Source organism: Micromys minutus, assembly GCF_963924665.1.
Source record: "Micromys minutus genome assembly, chromosome: 18".
Taxonomy (NCBI): Eukaryota; Metazoa; Chordata; class Mammalia; order Rodentia; family Muridae; genus Micromys; species Micromys minutus.
The window spans coordinates 14024294-14044082 of NC_137953.1; the positions used below are offsets into that span (position 1 = coordinate 14024294).

General features: G+C 49.2%; 1 protein-coding gene across 3 annotated transcripts in view; it reads right to left on the bottom strand.

The window, feature by feature from the left end:
* Positions 1-3333: 3333 nt before the first annotated feature.
* Positions 3334-19789, bottom strand: part of REEP1 (receptor accessory protein 1) — a 95687-nt gene continuing 79231 nt past the window's right edge. For all 3 annotated transcript variants that reach the window (XM_080932315.1, XM_080932314.1, XM_080932313.1), the window contains 4 exons: positions 18782-18959; positions 14709-14744; positions 8499-8650; positions 3334-6285 (listed from right to left, as the gene is read on the bottom strand). In XM_080932315.1, coding sequence (XP_080788441.1) covers positions 6214-6285; positions 8499-8650; positions 14709-14744; positions 18782-18959 — 438 coding nt within the window. In that variant the 3' untranslated portion in view covers positions 3334-6213. The remainder of the gene's footprint in view (positions 6286-8498; positions 8651-14708; positions 14745-18781; positions 18960-19789) is intronic.

Below are 19789 nucleotides of genomic sequence, written 5' to 3' on the forward strand. Positions count from 1 at the left end.
GCTTGTCTGTCTGTGGCTCAGGGTCCCACCAGGCTCTCTAAGCTGTGCCACAGGTTCGTGCCGAGTAAAAGGGTAGTTATGAGCTCTTTTGCTCAGAGGTCATGTAGGGTAGCAGTGCACGATCATCTTGTGTTCTGGGTTGTTTGTATTTATGACAGGTATCACTAATTTTATTGGAACGGGATACTTTTCATAAAAGTCACCTTTCCGCACACCCTTCTTGAAACACACAGCTACACAAAAAAAAAAAAAAAACTCTTTTCGACTGATTTTTCTTTTCAACTCTCCTCTTTATTTTCTATATATGAGTATTTTGTCTGCATATGTGTATATGCCCTCAGAGGCCAGAGGAAAGTTGTTGGGTCTACTGGCATGGGAATTAGAGATGGTTGTGAGCTGTAACTGAATGTTGGTGCTGGGAATTGAACCTGGGTCTTCTGTAAGAACAGCCAGTTCTTAAATGCTGAAAAAGTCTCTCCAGGCCTTTGCCCAATTTTTCAAAGGCACTGTAGTTTTAAGATTTTTATCCACTTAAGATTTCTTATTTTCATCTGTAAAGATGAGCTCCCCCCCCCACCCCGCCCCAAATTCTCTAAAATGCAGTGTGGACGCTAAGGGAGAAAGTTGCCTGTCATTGAATGAGACGGATGTGCACAGAGAGCAACAGTACCATTCACTGTAGAAATGATGAGAGTCTGGCCATGCCTCCCTGAGTGGACACGATATTGTCTGATCTCAGAAGCTAAGTAGGGTCAGACCTGCAGTAATTGGATGGGAAGATGACACATTGTTTACTCAGAGACGGAAGTGATGCTGCGGTCCAAGAGAGTGACTCAGTCCTCCAATCAGAATTATCTGGAAGCATTTCCAAACAATGCAGCTTGCCTAGTTGAAAACTCCCATTAAATAGAATTATGAAGGAATTACTGTTTGGAATCCATTGATAATAACATGAAATTGCACCGTTTAGGAGAAGATAATCAATTGATGTTTTGATGGCAGGCAGGCCAGTCCAGGATTTTGAGGCCCACTCACTGAAGCCAGCTCTTGTTTCATTAGACGGAGAGGGATGCAGAAGGCCACCTATGTGTTTATTTGTGGGACCAGGTAGTAGAGACCAGACGTGTGACTTGCGCACCTCATCACAAAAGAGCTCCGGTGGGCTCTTGGCTGTGTTCACACTCCTGAGGTGGCAGAAGCTGGGTGCTGTGAGGCTTCACATTTCCTCACCTGCACAGCTCCCACTTCCCGTACATCCGTAGCACTGGGGAGAGCTGGTGATGAGGAAACTAAGACGGAAGACCTCACAGTCTTAGACTTCTCTAGAGTCAACGTGGATGGTTCAGGGCTGTTACATGGCCTCAGTGCCTTGCTTCCCCTGTAGCCAAGGCCAGGCCAGGCAGAGGAGGACGGCAGCCACAGGCTGAAGGAAGGAGGAGGGCTGCAGGCACACCGCCGATGGAAAGGGAACTGCATACATAGAGCTTTTGTGTGTGGGTAGGGGAGCCTTTCATCAAAGCTCAGTTTTTAGTTTGACAATAAAGCAGTTAGTATTAGGGCCTGCTTACATGATGTCAAGTGTATGCTTCATTGTTTACTCACATCTAATTTGGTGAACACTTGTCAGATTTCAGCAAATCTGCAAAACTCTTCTGCACCTCTTGCCAACCTTACACCATCTTTACAGGAACTGTCATTTATCCCTGATACAAACTGAAGGCACTAAAGCTTACAGAGGCTTAAATAAATTATAGCTAATGCATCCCAGATCCCAGATCTAACAGCATAGGATACTCATATCTTAATCAACAAATGACTGTGATCTAACACGAGTAGTAAGTACTTCTACCAGTTCAATTCTGAAGTTGTGACTTTGCTGTCTACCTGTCGACTCTGTTGGTGCGTGGCCCTGGCTCAGTAAATGAATAAATGAATGGATTTCTAGTCTTTCTTCCCATCTCCTCTTCCTGTTTTCTGCTCTCTGAATCTACTGCTTTACTTTCTAGTCAATGCACTATAAAAACAAAGAGAACAGACCTGTGATTAACTGACACTTTAAGGTCTTTGTGACCACCCAGTGAGGCTGGAGTGGGCCTGCTGTCTTATTGTTGGTCGGTTGGTTTTTGAGGTAGAGTCTCGATTAGTCCTGGCTGGCCTCAAATTGCTGTGTAACTGAGGATGACCTAGAACTTCTGACCCTCTTGTTTCTGCCTCTTTGGATTCTGGGTAGATGGATACAAGTCATGTTATATCACGTCCCGTCTATGCAGTGCCGGAGACAGAACCCAGTGTCTTGTGCATTCTACATGAGCACTTTATGATAGCTGCGGCCCTGCTGGCTGGTGCTCATAGTTTCAAGGCAAGGGGTGCAGAGTGCTAAGGGCATTTCTACCATCCACTGCAGGAGTGTCTTTCTTTCTGCCATGGAAGTCCCAGGGTTTAAACTCAAGTCATCAGGCTTGTTAGTAAGTACTGTGTCTCCTTAAGCTATCTTACCAGCCCTGCCCACATTTTTAAAAATATGGGATTGGTGAGATGGTGCCATGGTTAAGAGTGCTAAGAGGAACCCAGCACCCACATCTAGTAGTTTATAACCACCTGTAATTACAGCTCCAGTGACTGTGATGCCCTCTTGTGGCCTCCCTGGGTACCTGCACTCATGCATACAGGTGCACACATCAAGGCTTTCTCAGAGCCCCTGATGAAAGGACCAAAAGAACCTAGTTCTCTGTCCTTGCCAAGTTCAGACTTGGCAAGGTCTGGTCTGGAGCTGGGGTCAAGGCCTCAAAGGAGTTAAGATTTTGGTTCCTGGGAACTTGGCTTTTTCCCTTAAAAAGTTATCAGTCTCAAAAATAGATTTGTGCTCTGTCTGTGATGCACTTGAGATATCCCTTGATCCCCTTGTGCAACACTGCTTGATCAGCTCCTGATGATTCATGTTATTGTATGGGCTTTCTGCTGACTCTTCCCCCTCCCTAAACTACATGTAAGCTGTTGTACTTCACTGGGTAGGGATGGCGCATGCCTTTAATTCCAGCACTCAGGAAGCAGAGGAGGAATCTCTAAATTTGAGTTGAGCCTGGTCTACAGCGCAAGTTCCAGGACACTGAGGACTATACAGAGAAACCCTGTCTCAACAAAAACAAAGATGCTGTACTTCTAAACAAACTTGTCTGGGATAAGACACAGCTTTCCTATCTCCTGGTAGTCCCCCTTAGGACCACTGAGGAATGACTTGCTGGTCTAAGTCAATAATTGTATAAAACCACCAAAATAATAAATCTTTTTTTTTTAAAAATGACTTCTATTCTCATAAACCCAACATTACACACCTTTTAAAAGAAAAATGTTAAGACTTTATTCAAGATGTTCATCAGGCATTATAACAAAACAGCAGAGCTTCAGCCTTTGGAATACTGCAATTTACATCCCTTAGATACACAGTCCAGTATACTATTAATAATTATACTCACTCTAGAGAGACTTCAGAAATAAACTAGAGGAAATGCGCACAGTCACAATCTGAGCATCAGCACTTCGAGTGTACACTGTCAGAGGATGAAGGATATCTTCTACCACTTGTAATACTTCAAATACTGTGCAAGGTGAAGAACCAGGACGTCTATGTGATGGCTGTAATTGACAAGCACTCTTAACACAAACACATGGACAGTTTACCACGGAGAACATACATATCAAAGGCCAGCAAAGTGGGCAAGCTATTCACACAAATCAGGAGGCATTATGACTAAATCTCCAGTTGATGTACCTCACCTCCTCAGAAATGGGGCATGTGCCCCACAGAGAGTAACTCAAAGCCGAGACAGGCAGACCTTCGAGCTAGCAATTTGTAAACAGCCTGTGTCTTAAGTCAGCAAACTAGAAACATTCATTTATCTTGTGTAGACAGAGCACCACACCTCTACATGTACGGGGATGTACGGGGGCATTCACATCGTATGTCAGTCCACATACAAATCCACAGCTTGTCAGAAAAGTAAACACAGTTCTCAAGAAGTAAGACAGCTGTGTTTGGCTGTACAGTTGAGTGTCTTTAAGAGAAGAAACAACTTCATAGTCAACACTTGAAGGAAAAATAGTTACATTTACAATAAGACAACAATTTAGATACCTTTATATTTTAAATCTTGAGCAAGAAGTAACACAGCATGTCTGAGAGTGCTTCAGACTGGGTTTTGGCATGGCTGAGTACAAACTGGAGAGCCTAGATGTGTTAGGACTTCCTGTTGCAAAACGATGAAAATATACTAGGACTTAAACTCTGTCCCTAAAGCCGTTTATTATTTGGGGTGAGGGTGGGGCTGCAAAGCCGCTTCTCTTAGGCTTTTCTGCACCTGTTCTCTTCATCCTGGATGCCACGTTCATACATTTGAAAGGGTTACCATTTCTCTTGCCAGGAGCTGTTGGGTGAGCTTAAAGAGGACAGATGCTTTTCTTAGTGGGTTCAGACGGGTATGGGGCACAGGTAGACTGTTTGTCCTCAGTGATCAGCTCTTGGGTTAGTTCTAAAATACAGAATCACCTTTGGAAAATCCCATTAGGTGTGCCTGGCAGCCATGAACTCTAACTGAAACGCTTTGTGAAATGGCCAAGTCCCAGCTAATCTAGCAGCCTCCCAGTGCACGTCTGCATAGCTCAGTACCAGAGCGGTTTGTAATTGAGCCTGTCAGCAGTTAGCTGACAGTTCTATGTGGTATACAACACTATCTCTCTAACCTTCAGGGTGTAGCTGTGAACAAACATAATCCAAACGGGAGTAACTGGGCTGTGACCGCTGCATGCATTACATGGAAAGAAAGCACCAACTCTACGCACACATAGACTAGCCCTACAATTTGGCTCAGCTATTAGAGGAGACGGCAGCTCCCTCAGAACGCAGTGTTACCTAAGTCAGAGACTTGTCAAAATTCCCAGTGCAGTCCTGGCTTGTATAAAACACCCACAAAAACATGGAGTGGGCATGAGTGTCCGTCCATCCTGTTCACCCTCCACACAAGCCAGAAGGGAGCAAGGACCTCAGCTGCCTGTGGTTTAGCCTCAGTCCTCCCTAGACCCCGCCTCTGTAGTCATTTGAGATTTGAGTGTCTCGTGGTTTTTGTTTTTGTTTTTTTTAGCACATCTATAACAAAACCTAGTTCTAGGCTTTTCTCTTTGCTCGGTGTACTCTAAAACAAGGTGCTCAGATAGAGGCTCCTTCTCCTGGAGAAATCAGCCACAGCACTGGTCCCGGAAGGAGAAACACTCTTGCCAAGCGCTTCTGAGATACTTGCAATTCTGCCAGCAGCTGAGATTCCATCCCCCCACTGGCTGTGCTAAGGAAGGGTGAGCCTGCCTGCCTGAAGCAGTTCTAGTGCTCCTGGAAGGGCTCAGAAGCTTCTGATCTTGAACTCAAAGGCAGGGAGGGTGACATTAGGTACACAACATAAAAAACCTGTTAGGACAGCCCGGGCCCCAGATCGAAGAAGCCACACTGTTCCCTGATGCCCACCAACCTTCTTCCCTGCTGCTGGAACACTGCACCCCTGCCTCAGCTCTGCCCTACTAGCCACACAGCCACCGGAAGCACACGGCCACCTTCCTGCAGGAGAAGGGATGCCCTACTGGAGCTAGCTTTGTAAGCAGGTTGGAGACGTTGCCTAGAATCAAAATATTTGTCTAAGTTGTTGTTTTTGCAGCTTTCTCACTTCCCAGAACTTCTGGCAGCCCTTGAGCGTTCACTACATTAAGCCAAAAGCTGTAAATATGTACACCATAGTCCAATGTATTAGTACCAAGAACAACAAAAGGGTTTCATTTAAAAAAAAAAAATCACTTCGTTTGCATTTATAGGACTAAAAACTATGCAACAAATAACTTACAAATGTACATCTCAGCAGCAGCATGGAAAGAGTGCTTATATATCTAAAAACACTGTGGCCACAATGACAATCCGATTGTGGTAACCTACTAACCCCAGAAGATGTAAAGGTCACCCTCCACCGCCACCTTTTCCCTTTAGCCTCTCCCCAGCAGGAACAAAAAGGAAAGAGAACAGAAAATTCTTAAAGGCAGAAGAGGGGATCGAGTAAAGGCCGTGTCTGTGGGGCTGCACACTCAAAGCACACCCAGCCTGCGGATTTCCGTGTTACTAGTGACTAGCTCTTTAAGGCAGAGGAGGAGAGACATCTGTGGATCCGGTGCTGTTGGCTCATCTCACGTGGTTTCAGTGGCCGAGGATGAGGTACTTTTCTTCCTGAAGCGGGATCGAAGGGTTCTAGGCGGTGCCTGATAGAGAAAGCAGAGAGAGAGCATCCCTCACGGGGTCTGAAGGTAGAATCTTGGGGAACAGCCTTGGGCAGGGATACTTGGGCTGGCTCCCTCTATTGGATAGAGCTGGGTTCCCCACAACAGGAAGTCGAGCATCACACCCTTGCCCCATGTGAGGTGAGGCGAAGCCCCCTGGGAGGGCCACCACACCTTCCTGAGTCTGAAGGGAAGGGCACTCAGAACTGCATGCCTTCCTTGTTTCAGGGAGTCGAACAACGGACAGCTCTGGCCCTTTGCTGAGGTTATTTCCTTTGGAAACTGTTTTCTGGTGTGTGCGTCCAGTGTCCTTTCTCAACATGAAACCTTTCACTCTCCAGCAAGCCATACCTGGAAGGCTAATCTCCCTGAAGATGGCCACAGACAGCTTTTCTCTTAGAGGAGGCGCAAACCACGGGAGACACTACAATTAACATGAAAGAACGACTTCCTCCTAGCATGCCACTGAATGGGCTTCACACAGCTGGCCCCAATCCCCAAGCTTTCCTGTGAGGACAGAGAACTTTCCACTGTCCTTTCACTTAGCTGTTTCCTCCCACTGGAAGCACTATTCTTGTATATTTCTTGTCCCCATGAACACCAGCTTCAAAGCCACTTGTCTGGGAGACCCCTTGACTCTTGCCGCTGCCTGACCGCACACAACCACCTATGTCTCTCATAGTGGTTTGGTTAGTGTTGCTCATTCACTTGAGATAAAGCTATTCTAAGTAGCTCAGGGTGATCGTGAGATCATTTTGTAGTCCAGGCTGGCCTCAAACTTGAGGTGATCCTCCTGCTTCAGCGTTCCAGGTGTAGAGTTGACATTACAGATGTGGTCCACACAGGGCTGAGTGTTTCTTTGTTTCCCTCCCTTACTGTAGCATTGAGCCCAGGGCTCATACATTGCTAAACAAATACTCTACCCCCAAGATAAATACCGCCAGCTCCTTTTCCTCACAGTGCATTACATATGCCTCATAGCAGAGGACTTTGTACCCAAGTCCAGGCTATGGGATATCTCCCTTCGCTGCCCATTGAACCGAACTTCCTGAGGCCTGTCTCCCTTTCACCTCCATCTCCTGACGACTCAGTGCTTCCCCAGACCCCTCAGGGAATGTTCACTGCTCACTTTCAGATGTTGCCTGAGACCATGGCGATACAAGGTCCCTTTTTAGGCATCAGCCTCTTGCACGGTTCAGTAAATGGGAGCCGTGCAAAGCTTTAAAACCACAGCTAGGTGTGGTGATGCACACCTGTAATCCCAGCATTCAGGAGGCAGAGGCAGGAGCATTAGGCGTTCACGGCCAGCCTCTACTACAGAGAAAGGTCGAGGGCAGATTGGGCTATAGGATGAGACTCTGCCTCAAAAACAAAAATAACAACAACAAACCCACAAACAAACAAAGAACCAACAGCTCTGGGATATTTAGAGATTTAAAGTTTCCCAGATCCCGAGGCCAGATAGGACTCATGCAGTACCAGAATTAATCCACACCGAATGGTCGGAGACATAGATCAGTGGTAGAGCATTTGCCTAGCACATGTGGGTGGCCCTGGTTTGACCCCCAGCACTGGAGAAGGGCGAGGGAAAGGATATATGAGAGAGTATGGAATGATGCATCTTGGCCAGGGATGTGAGGAACTCCTACATCTGAGGTGGTTGTAGTCTCCATCTCAGAGCCAACAGGAGTGTTAGAATTCCAGGCTTATGAAAGAAACTGTTTCTGAGCATCCCACCCGATTCTCACCAGGGCCTCTATTTACGTGTGACAGGAGTTTTCACGATGGACCCTCGGGCCCCAGGTTCAGTAGATAAAGAACCAGAGAGGAATCAAGTGGCTTTTCCCTGAGCCTGTGGCTAGTAACTCTCCACCTGTGTCACAGAACACAGCCCACGAGTCACAGACATGGTCCTTCTGCCCAAACCCTGTCTGTATCCACAACTGGCCACAGTGCCGAGTATATTGTTTTCTGATGACTTTAAAGAACTATGGATCTGGAGAAATAACTCATCTGGTAAGGCACTTACTGTCCTGGCCTTCAATGGGTAGCTGCATGTGTGCGCACACACACATGTGCGCACACACACACATACACACACACACACACGGGTATCACAAGTAATGCCATTCCCAGAACCCCCAGATCTCTAGTTCAAATACATGCTCTAGCCCACACCCCCAGACACCATGTACCTCCAGGGGCAACTCGGTCTTCCTCGGTGCCTTATATTTGTACATGAACTCCAACAGGTCCTCCTCCTCCTCGTCAGAAAACGCCAGTGGGTTTCGGACCTGGTGGGGCTCCCAAGACTTGACACCACCCTCATTCACATCTCCCTCAACCACTTAATGTCCATCTAACAAAGGAGACAAATGATAGCGGAAGGGGGTCAGTGTGGAAGGAAGCAAGGATGGGCAGGAAGGGTGAGATTAGGTACACGGCACCACAAACCCGTTAGGACAGCCAGGGCCCCAGATCCGAAGAAGCTGTACTGTCTTTAGGGGACTCAGGAAAGCGAAGGTGTCAGTGGAAGACCCAGCATGTACAGAATCAACTGTAGGCTCAGAAACCATAGAACCTCGCCCAGAAGGGCGGGAAAAGACTTTCTTAACTCAGACTGTCTGTGCCCTGACCCTTAGACCTGTGAGTGAACACCAGAACAGTGCCCAGGGAAAAGCCTTCTCTGAAGACAAGATCCATGCCTCTGAGGGGTGATGCTTTCTAAATCACACACACGAACGATGTTGACAGTGCAGGACCTTTGTCTATGCAGCACCAGGCATTCTGTAAGAGACGGGATGTAAAATGTAGGCCTAGACACCCAAAGGGATTACGGTAAGCTGAACTGTGCAGATTTCCCATTTCAAAATACCTGGTGTTAGATAGCAGAGGACCCTCATAGAAATGTGAAATCTGAATGTATCCTCAACCCCCCCACATGACAGCAAGGTTCCTACCTCAGTCTAACTTGAATGAACTATAGGCAACGCTCCAGAATTAAGTTGGGCCCATTGAACGCAGCCATGTTACCGAGCCAGAATGTCCTAGCTTAGGCAGTATGTAAACCATTCTCTGCCATACCCCGTGTATCTGGCATCCACAGACACGTGGTTCTATTCTTGGTATGTTGTCTTCATCCAGAATTACAGAAGGCACAGCTAGAGGGACCACAGCTCATCTGGTTGCACCACTCTGAGGTCTACAGACAGAAACCTGAGCTCTTGTTGGGATACCCCGCTACTGCTTCTAAAATCATATTCAGCCACAGAGCTGGCTCCAGTCTGTCACCAGAGGGCTGGTTGTGGTGCAACTGCAGCCAGTATGGAATAAACTGAAGGCTGCAACTAAGCTTTTCCAGTTTCCATTGCTGTGCTCTGTGGCAGCCAGCAGGGGGCAGCACGAGCCCGTAGCTGCCTTCAGCAGGCCTTGCAGGGCTGAACCGTGGGTGGAGAGCTTGCTGCTCAGGCTGTGCCTTGTCAGGGCCTGACATCATACATTGGCTTAGGATTTCCCTCCCTCCCTCCCTCCCTCCTTCACTTTGTGCTTCTCTTAGTCTGTTTACTCCAAGTACGTTGCTTTCTTGTCCTTTCCTGCCTATATCAGGTTGTTGAACCTGAGAACAGTAACCCCACTTTCTTGAACACTCTGGTCTTCCAAAGCTGCCTTGCCCTGAGCCCCGAATAATGCTTAGAGCCTATACCCTGCAGCTCCTGCCATACGCCCTGGTTCTCTTGACAGCCACACTGTCTCAGCAGAAAACATCCCGAGTTGTGGGGTTGTGACTGTTCATCCCTTGTATTCTCTGAGTGTCTGAGGAAGGAGTGGGCATTCGGCGGGTACTGAGAGTCCAATAAGCTAAACGAAAGCCTGTCGCCATCTCAGTCCAGCTCTGCCCCACACTGGAGCATGGCACTTGCTAACCAGGACATTCCTCTGGACACAGATTCCTCCTTGCCTCTTCAGGAACCAAGGCCAAAGTGAAACTGAAGAAGCATCCTGGTTAGCTCCACCCAGCAAAACCTGCATCCTCAGGATGGGAAAAAAAAGACAAACTCCATCCTCAGGATGGAAAAAAAAAGACAAACTCCATCCTCAGGATGGAGTTCAGCACTGGCTGAGTTTAGGCCTCTGAATAGGTATGTGTGTTCCCCTTAAACTCGGGGCTTCCCCTTACCAGCTGTTATGGGCAGCATGACCCTTGGGTATATAACGCCCATCAGAATGTACTGAGGCTGAGCATCCAAACCACACATTAACTACAATAACAGTAAGTACTGCATAAGCGGACAGGCATGCCAGTAATCCTAACTCCGGGAAATGGAGGCAGAAAATTTTCTTTGGGCTAGCCTGGGCCACATAGTGAGTTCTTTGGGTTAGCCTGGGCCACATAGTGAGTTCTAGGCCAGTCTGGGCTCCAGTGTAGACAGACACAAAAGCAAAATAAAACAAAGAGACAAAAACTAATTGGCCATCTCAGTGCTGAAACTCTTGACGGGGCTTTGTGCACACCCTCCACTGCAACCTTGAACAAGAAGTGTATCTGGAAAAGAAGTAATCCTGTGCCTCCCAGGAGTGCAGATCATTCCAGGTATCTAGGCCGGAGCAGAAGCCTGACTTGATCTGGGCAGAGGCTGGGATCAAAGGAGGCCAGTGTGGGTGTCCGGGGGACAGAAATAGCTCCAGATGGAAGCGACACAGAACCCTGCCTAAGAAGCAGCCCAACTGTTAGGACAGTCCCTGTACGTCTGTCAAGTGTGCTGTTGGTATTTACTATTTTATGTTTACTTTTCTGAATGCTGGGAATCAAATCCAGGCCATTTGCACATGCCGGGCAGATGCCCTACCACTAAGCTGAGTCCCTAGTCCCTTGTCTGTATAGTCTGTCTCACTCTTGGGACAGAAAACAAACATGGACAGCCACACGTCTGAGTGTCAGTGTGCAGTGGACGCTGGTTAACTGTTTTCTCTCGTCAGTGGGTGTGAGGAACGACCAGGTGGCCTGCATTTACAATTTTCTCCTGACCTTTCCTTCTACGTCCCACTTTCATTTTCTTCTACTTTGATTGACTGTTTTAAACACACACACACACACACACACACACACGCATACACACACACACACATGCATACACACACACACACGCATACACACACACACACACACGCATACACACACACACACGCATACACACACACACACACACACACACATACACACGCATACATACACACATACATTTTGGAACAAGCAGCAGAGTAAATAAGAAATAAGTCACCCTGAGTCTGTCCACACTGAGGGGTGGAACCTCTCTGAGGATCGAGAACAAGTGAGTGGGCTGGGAACTACAGAGGGTACCTGTAGGTCTGCACAGACTTGTGGCACACTATGTCCTCCACATTAACAATGGCTAATGCTCTAAGACCCTGAGAACGTGTGTGGACATGTGCTCTCCCACAAGAGGTCTTCCCAACCCTTCAGCAAGACACCCCAGGCCTGGAGCTCACTGAGCTGTCGTGGTTGGGTCAAGGTTGGTGGTTTCCACTTAAGGACAGGGGTTGCTGTTGTCTCCCACAACAGGGCACCTGTACGTGTGTCTGCCCAGCACTGGAGGATTGAAAGGAAAGGCTGGGCAGTCTCAGTCCTTTAAAGACCTGAACAGATCTGCCAGCCCCAGGCACTGAGCCACCCACCCACAGTGCAGCATGACACCCAGGTTAGCACACATCCCACAAGGCACACATTAGTGATGCAAGGTAGCAGCTGTGCTGAAAGGACATGCCTGTCTGAACACTTACGTCCAGGATCCCAGCAGTCACCAAGGAGAAAGGAAAGAACATCCTGTTAGAGAAAGGGCTTTGGAATGAAACCCACATGTACTTAAATTTGTGCCCCACATACTTGACTGATGGCTGGCAGCTCAGGGAGGAAGAGAGGAAAAAAAGAGGAGGGAAGGTGGTAGATAGGAAGCATCTACAAAGAGACAGGAATATGCAGGAAACAGCAGGGAGCTGACTGACAATCAGAATGAAGCAGAGAGGTAGGGAGAGACTGTTCTAGTGTCTGGGAAGCAGTTTAGAATAGGCCCTAATTAACAGCTGTTGTTTGCTGGGCTCTGAGCTCTAATGCCATGGCTGTGGCTGCCCTGTAAGGTAACTGTCGTTCCCCCAAATTCCCACTTTCCCTTTCTCTGCTGTCTGAATTACGACCTGGATTTGCAAATCCTTTAGACAGTTCAGTCTCTAAGGATGACTAGAACCTCCCCATGCCCTGGACTGAACACCATCCCAGAGGACATAATTTCAGGGGCTCACCCAAGACCTCCTGGGATCCTCTCGAGTGGAGCTGAAGCCTGAGAGTCAGTTTCCAGCCCCAGGGGTAAGACAAACATGTGGCAAGCCGGAACTTCCCAGGGGAGTGCCCTTCACTGACAGAGAGCTGGGGGGACCATGGATGTATCTAACCTATCTCTCCCACATGACAGATGGGAGAAGGAGGCCCAGAGAGTGGAGAGTTGTCCCTAAGGACGCAGAGGATCCAACTGTGCAGGAATCATGGGACTGGATTCTTGCAAGGAGCTCTAAGGGGGCAAGAAGAAGATTCCAGGATGACTGCAGGACCCTAGGAGAGCAAAGTCTGCAAAAGTCAGGGCTCCGGACAAAGCTACCAGGCCTGGCCTCCAAGCAGAGCCACCCCCTCTGGATGCATCTAGCTGTTTGTTACTGGTTGTTCCACTCCCCCAAACCCCATCCATTCTAACGGATGCATCAGACACCTGCTGCAGTGGCCTGCAGAGTTTGTAGATCCCTACGTCTGCCGATTTAATTGTCTGGTACACAGACCTGGACCACGGAAATACTGGTGTCCTCATAGATGAAGGTATCTTGGAGGCAGGGGAAAGAGCAGATCAGAAAGAATGGGACATTAACCAACCCGGTCCCCAGGTGATACTATCCTGGCTCATGATACTTACGTGTCAACATGTAGAATGGGGGACGGAAATAACCATGGCCGTCTGGGGACAACGAAGAGCCGTTTCCCAGGAACTAAGAAGTCTACCAGGCCTATGTACCAGTATCTAGCCATGGGAGACCCCAGCTTCCAAGACGGACTGGGAGGCCCCATTTGGACATGGGGTACTGAAGACTGGCTGAATGCCGCTCTCCCACTGTGTCCCTGCTTAGTGCCCCTGTCTGTCACTTGTCTTGTACTTACGGCTTTCCAAACCCAGTACCCTCCCTAGCTCCTGATGCTCAGGCAAAGTGGAAGTGCATCTTGTAAGAGCAGTACAGCAGGCCCCAGAGAGCCACAGCTCCACCAGCCGCCGCTCACACACACCTGCAGCAGCAACATCAAGGGTGGAAGAGGGAGACCAAGAGTCCTGGGCTCATCTGGCTAACCATAGTAGCCATGATCCAGAGAGAGGACTCAGTTAGTAAAGGCACCTCCTGCCAAGCCTAATGATCTGAAAGTGGTCCCTAAAACTCACACTGTGGGAAGCGAGACCCGACTTCTCCCAAGTTGTTCTCTGAGTTCCACAGAGAGGCCGCGGTGCACACGTGACCACATGCCACCCCTCATACACAAATAAAGAATATAATAAAAATAACAGCCACCCTTCAAAAGCCCCCTTTAACAGCCATTTCTGTTATAGTGTAGGGAGGAAAGCGAGGACTTTTATCTCTACGATGAAACGACAGACTCAGAGCAGTTAGGTGCCTCACACAAAGCTGCGCAGCTAGTCAGTGGCAAGCCAGAGCTCGCTTAGTAGGGCCAGAATCCCCTGAAGACTTAGGGCTTCCTCCCTTCAGAGGATCATGGCAAGTCCCTCTGTCCTCAGGACCCATTGCACTGGGTGTGCATTGCTCTACGTTGGGTTAAAGATTCACACATACGTCTCTAACACTCCCTCTAAGAGGTTAGATGATTCTCTTCACACAGGTTCCATGGTGACTCACGGCCATCATCAAACAGACTGAACGCTAACTTGACCTCAAAGGCCAAGTCATTAAAGGGCATGATGGCTTCCTGTCCAGCCTTTCGACGTGGAACCATTCACTCTGGGCCAAGCCACTGGCCAGGTTTCAGCTTTCCCTAACAGCTTGAGAGAGACCCAGATGGTAAGGAATTCCAGGCAGTGGCCCCTGGAGCCATCTTGGAGTGAATCTGCCGGGTCTCAAGCACGCCTTCTGGTGGCTGGGCTCAGCCAGCATTCTGACGGCAGCTTCTCCAGAGGTCTGGCCACAGAAATGTAAGGCAGTATTTTTACTTCCCCTGAGGGTCTTGTTCCCCATCTGACCCATCCAGCTGAAAGGGAGCCCCAAGGTCAGGGCCCAGCACTTGGTTAGAGACCCCTGAAGCAAGCTGAATCCAGCAGGCTGCAGGCAGGCTGGCTGCTACTCACCTTTCCGGGTCCTGCAGGTGGAGCAGCAGGTACATACTGTGGGAATCGATGGGGTGGGGGCGCTGTCAGAGATATAGCCCCCATCCAACAGAAACCAGGCCCCAGCAAACAGGGAGGCCCCAGGTTAGTGTGTGAAGTTCTCTGAGTGAGAATCCCAAGAAGAGAGAAGTCTTTGTAGACATTACAGTGTGTTAAGGGATCATCTCTGATTCAGCTTCCTCTGGGGTCAGGCCCCGATTCCTGTAGCTCTAAGGAGGTGAGAACTGTGAAGTTTTCTCCTGGGAATAACCATCCCTCCTCTAAACCTCTCCTAGACCTTTTGATTCAGATGGTCCTCTGGGAAACCTCCTTAGGCTGTAGTAGGTGCTCACTAAATCCATGCTGACCCAGTGATTCTGAATCTGCAGAACTCTCTCTTAACTCCATGGACACTTCCTGGTGGCTAGTGGCAGCCATTCAATGTGTGCTTCTTCCCTCTCAGTTCAGACTGCAGAGAAGGCGACCAGCCCCTGACCGCCCTAACCTCTGTAAGCCAGAGGGCAAACACCAGGCAGGTCCATCAGCTCTGGCATGTGACCCAGCCTCACACTGAGTGCTGAAAGTGGCCGCAAAGAACTATGTTTCTCCATCTCCATGGCCGTGCTCTCCTTATGCTGAATCAGAGGCCATCTGTGTGCTAAGCATGTGGCAGGCAAGAGAGGTTGGTTGGGGAGGGAGACACAGAACCAGCGTCTGTCTGCTAGAAGCTTGCAGGCGGAGTAAACACAGTGGTATAGTTTCTGTGTCTTGTTCTCCTTATTTTCTTTCCTTGGGATGCAGAGAGCCAAACGCTCTCCCTGGTTCTCTTCAGACCATCCTGTTTCCTGGGCTTTGCTTTTATCCAGTACCTCACTAACGCCACTTCCTCAAGGAGCATGAGTTTCAACATCAACACACACACCCCTTTGCTTAACTGTGCTCTTGCAAACTCGATATCCTTTTGTGTAATATGTATATTGTTGTGTGTATGTATACGTGTGTGTGCGTGTGTGGGGTGAGCCCACTCCTGCTCGTGAGTGTGGAAGTGAGATCATGCTGTTGGTTTCTCGCTCTCCACTTTATTTCTGAGACAGGAGCTCTCACTGAACTTGGGGTTCACCAGTTCATCTAGACTGGACAAAGTCTCAGGATACACCTTTAGGAGGTACATCCTGGACAAAGTCTCCTGATCTTCCTGTCAGTTCCCCCCAGTGCTTGGAATTACAGGCTCATGGTACAGCACCAGGGTTTTACATGGATTCTGGGGTCCAAACTCAGTTCCCATGCTTATAAAGTAAGTAAGCATTTACCAGCTGAGCAATTCTCTACTCCCCTATCACCTATCTAACTCTGTCCGTCTGTCTGTCTGTCTACCAACCTATTTACATACCAATCTACCTTTTGTTTGAGACAGGGCTCACCATGTAGCCCTGGCCTCAAACTCACGAGTAAACGGGGCTAGTCCTGACTTCACAGAGATTCTCCTGCCTCTGCATCCCGACTGCTGGGATTAAGGCATTCATTGTGGTTTGTGCACTTCCACGGGGCATCCAGCTTTTAGGAGCCACTGTGTCTACTGAGTCTGGGGTTTCCAGTTACTACATGGCCACAGCCTGCAGCCAAACCTTTACCTGCTCCCTGTCCCAAGGTGTCTCAACCCCTGCCCCGTTTGAAGTCTGAAAAAGGTCTTCATTTTCTTCTCCCTCGTTCTCCTCTCAATCCTAAGATACGAGACGACTAGAACTCAATGGGACCCTTCCTCCAGAGGAAGCTGAAGGGACGGGGTTCTGTTCCCGCACAAGGTCAAATACTCTGCTGTGACTTAGGCATCCATCTGAAAAAGTTCTAAGTCACAGAAATGAGCAGGAGCATGTGTGGTGTGATGCCCTGCGTAGCATTTTCTGTATGCCACGGGCTCGGTGTCACCCAGCCAGGATGTGATCCTGTGTTTTCATGCTTGGTCTCCCAGCCAGTGGGGCCATTTTGGAAGGCGGTGGAACCTTTAGGAGGCAAAACTTTGCAGGAGGAAATGAGTCATGAGGGGTGGGCCTTAAGTTCCGATAGCCAGACTCCACTTCCAGTTTTCTTCCTGTTTCTTGACTGTGCCACAGCCTCATATTCCTGCTACCACGCCTTCCTGGCTGGGATGGCCTGTGCCTTCAAACTGTGAACTGAAATAAACCCACGCGCTTGCCGATTGCTGCAGGTCAGTTACTTGGTCACGGCACTGAGAAAAACAGCATAGTGAGGCCTGGTTTGGGTTTCTTACCACATTTTCCTCTCCTAGCATTGGATCCCATGCTGTGGGCAGGGTTGGGAAGAACAGAACAGCCTCAGCTCCAACATGGGCATGGGCACTTCTGCTCCTTCCCCAGGGTCTGACTGGCATCTCATCTCCTCTTTCTGTCTGAGGTGACTGCCTTGGGGGACATTCACATCATCTCTGAGACACCAACACCCCCCCCCCCAAGCTCCTCTCTTTTCATTCTGAGCCCTGACCTGAAAAGTCTAACAAGAGAAGGACTGGGCAGGAGGCCCAGATTCTGATGCTGTGTGGCCTTGGCAGAGTGCATTACCTCTCTGTGCCTGCTGCCTCTACTTGGTTCTCTCCTAAAGGACAAAAAGAAAAAGGGTGGCTGGGTTGTCTGGGTTCACCTCCCAGGCAAAACAGGACTCCCTGCCTGACCTTTCAACTTTAGTGTGGGCTGTTCCAAAATCAGGGCTCACACTGCCTCACATCGAAGCCCACGTGTCTCCTGAACCCTTCCGGGTCTGTAAAAGGCTTTCTTGGATGAGATGAAGACATAATAGGGTTTAGGACAGGGGCTGCTTACTACCTACTGGCACCAGGCATGGACGGCCCTGAACACTCTCACTTTGCTTACTCCAATTAAATCCTCATGGCCAACGCTCCTCCTCTCCAGCCCTGCCCTGCTTCTAGGGTGAAAACGTCTCCCATTAAAAAACACATGACCTGCAAACCTAGGGGTGCCGTATGGTCTTGAGTGGGGAGGAAGCCGAGGGACGCCAAGCAATGTCAACTGTACGGAGTGTTTGGGCCTGAGTATGTTATCGCATGCACGCCACGTGCAAGCCCTCAGAATCAGCTGGGCTCTGGTGGGATGTGGGGCTCAAGTGCCTTTCTAAGTACCTCTTACAGTATATAATAAGGGTCCAAGTGCCCTAGAGGTCCCGGGTTGCATGTGTAAGGGCAGGGCAGACACTGGGTACATAACACATATTCCAAAACAGCCCAAGTCCTCGCTCTTCTGTAACAAGGGGGCAGAGGTGGTGACGTGGTAACTCCTCCACACGCCCTGCTGTCCACCGCTTTTTATCAGCAGCTCCTTCTGCTCCCGAATAACTGTCATCTTCTAAGACTCTATCTTGGAAACTGACAGTGCCAGGTCATTACACTGAACCCTAGAAGTCCCACATCCACACCTCCGCCTACACAGCTGGGTCTCACACAAACCTACCGAGACCTCTGGAGACAGGCCCAAGATTCCACACATTAAACAGTCCCATGCCAAGTGCTTAACCATGAAAGGTATATTTCCAGTCACTGGAAGGACTTGGCCTCCCCGGGAAACTCAGGCCTGGTGTGGTTCTTGGTAGGTGCACATGTGGTATGCTTGGTGAGCAGGTGGTCAGAGATGACTGGAGACAGTGAAGAGGGAGGAGAAGAAATACCCAGGGAGGAAGAAGGCCCACGGTGTCACCAGGCCCGGGGACTGGGTCAAGGGGGTCATGAGGCCTGAGTGGGGGGGGGCCAGAGAGAATAGAAAACATTCACAAGGCCCAGCCTTGCTCCTGCTCCAGACTTGACCCAGGTACTAGCACCCAACACCCAGATTCCTCAATGATGAAGGATGCTAATGACCCAACCCGCCCAAGGCACAGTCCCCAGGCCCACGAGATGCTGTGCTCCTCATCTGGCCTGGTACAATCTAACAAATGACTCTGTTGGTGACAGGTCCGTGGGGCAAGGGACACTTTGCATGCCACCCAGTACTGTGCCTCTTAATGACAACGAGGGACAGGGAGTGGCCTACCTGAGCTGCTGGCACTCTCAGAAGCACTCCTGGACATCTTGGGCTGGCCATGTTTGCCGCTGGACCGCGCGGACCCTGGCGGAGGAGGGCCTGAGGGAGCAGGAGCACCATCGCCCCTGATGGTGGTGAGGTCCTGCATGCTGAAGCTCCGTAGTCTCTCTGACAAGGCACCCTGTCCCTGCACACAACACAGGAGAGCCCATGTCAGAGGCCTGAGCATAGGCTTACGGACCATAGTGGGAACAGACATGAAACCTGAAAAAGGCTGAGATACCCTGTTCTGTGAGTAGACAAGGCAGAAGCAAGCTCCGGTTTACCTCTGTTGAGGGTCCCAGGTGTACTTGGTGACAGGTGACATACATTCCAGGGCCACCTCTGGGGTTCAGTTGCCACTCCCTCTCTCTTTCAGACACCCCCCAAAACCTGTAGCTAGGATGGCTATCCTCTGCAGCTCTCCCAATCCCCATTTTGTTGTCTGAGCTAGGGTCTCACATGTCTGAGGGTGGCCTCGAACTTGCTGCTTATCAATATTGGAACATACCTGTTAGGAGATCCTGAATTGATCCTCTTCCCTTTACTTCCCAAATGCTAGGATTACAGGCAAGGGGCACCACATCTGGTTTATATGTCGAAAGGCTCATATATATGATACCACCTCAGGGACATCCCCAGACACTGCAGTCCCTACTCTACAGGGATGGCTGGAGGCCTCAGCGTCCCACCCGTGAAATATGTGGCCACATTGTCCTCAGTTCTCGAAATCTGCTTATAAAATCCAAACCTAATATTCTATGCACCCAGCCCTTCTTCCTAATGCTATAAAAGGCAGACAGTGTTGTTTTAATGCATGACAGCAGTGGTTTTTAAAAAAAATTCTGTACAGTTGAGATAGTTAACAAAGCACACTTACTCATATTGGCACATGCCATACCCACTGGCACATAAATACCCAAAGGTAATGAATCAGGAAGAAATGATATTTAAAAAAAAAAAATCAAACCCTCTGCT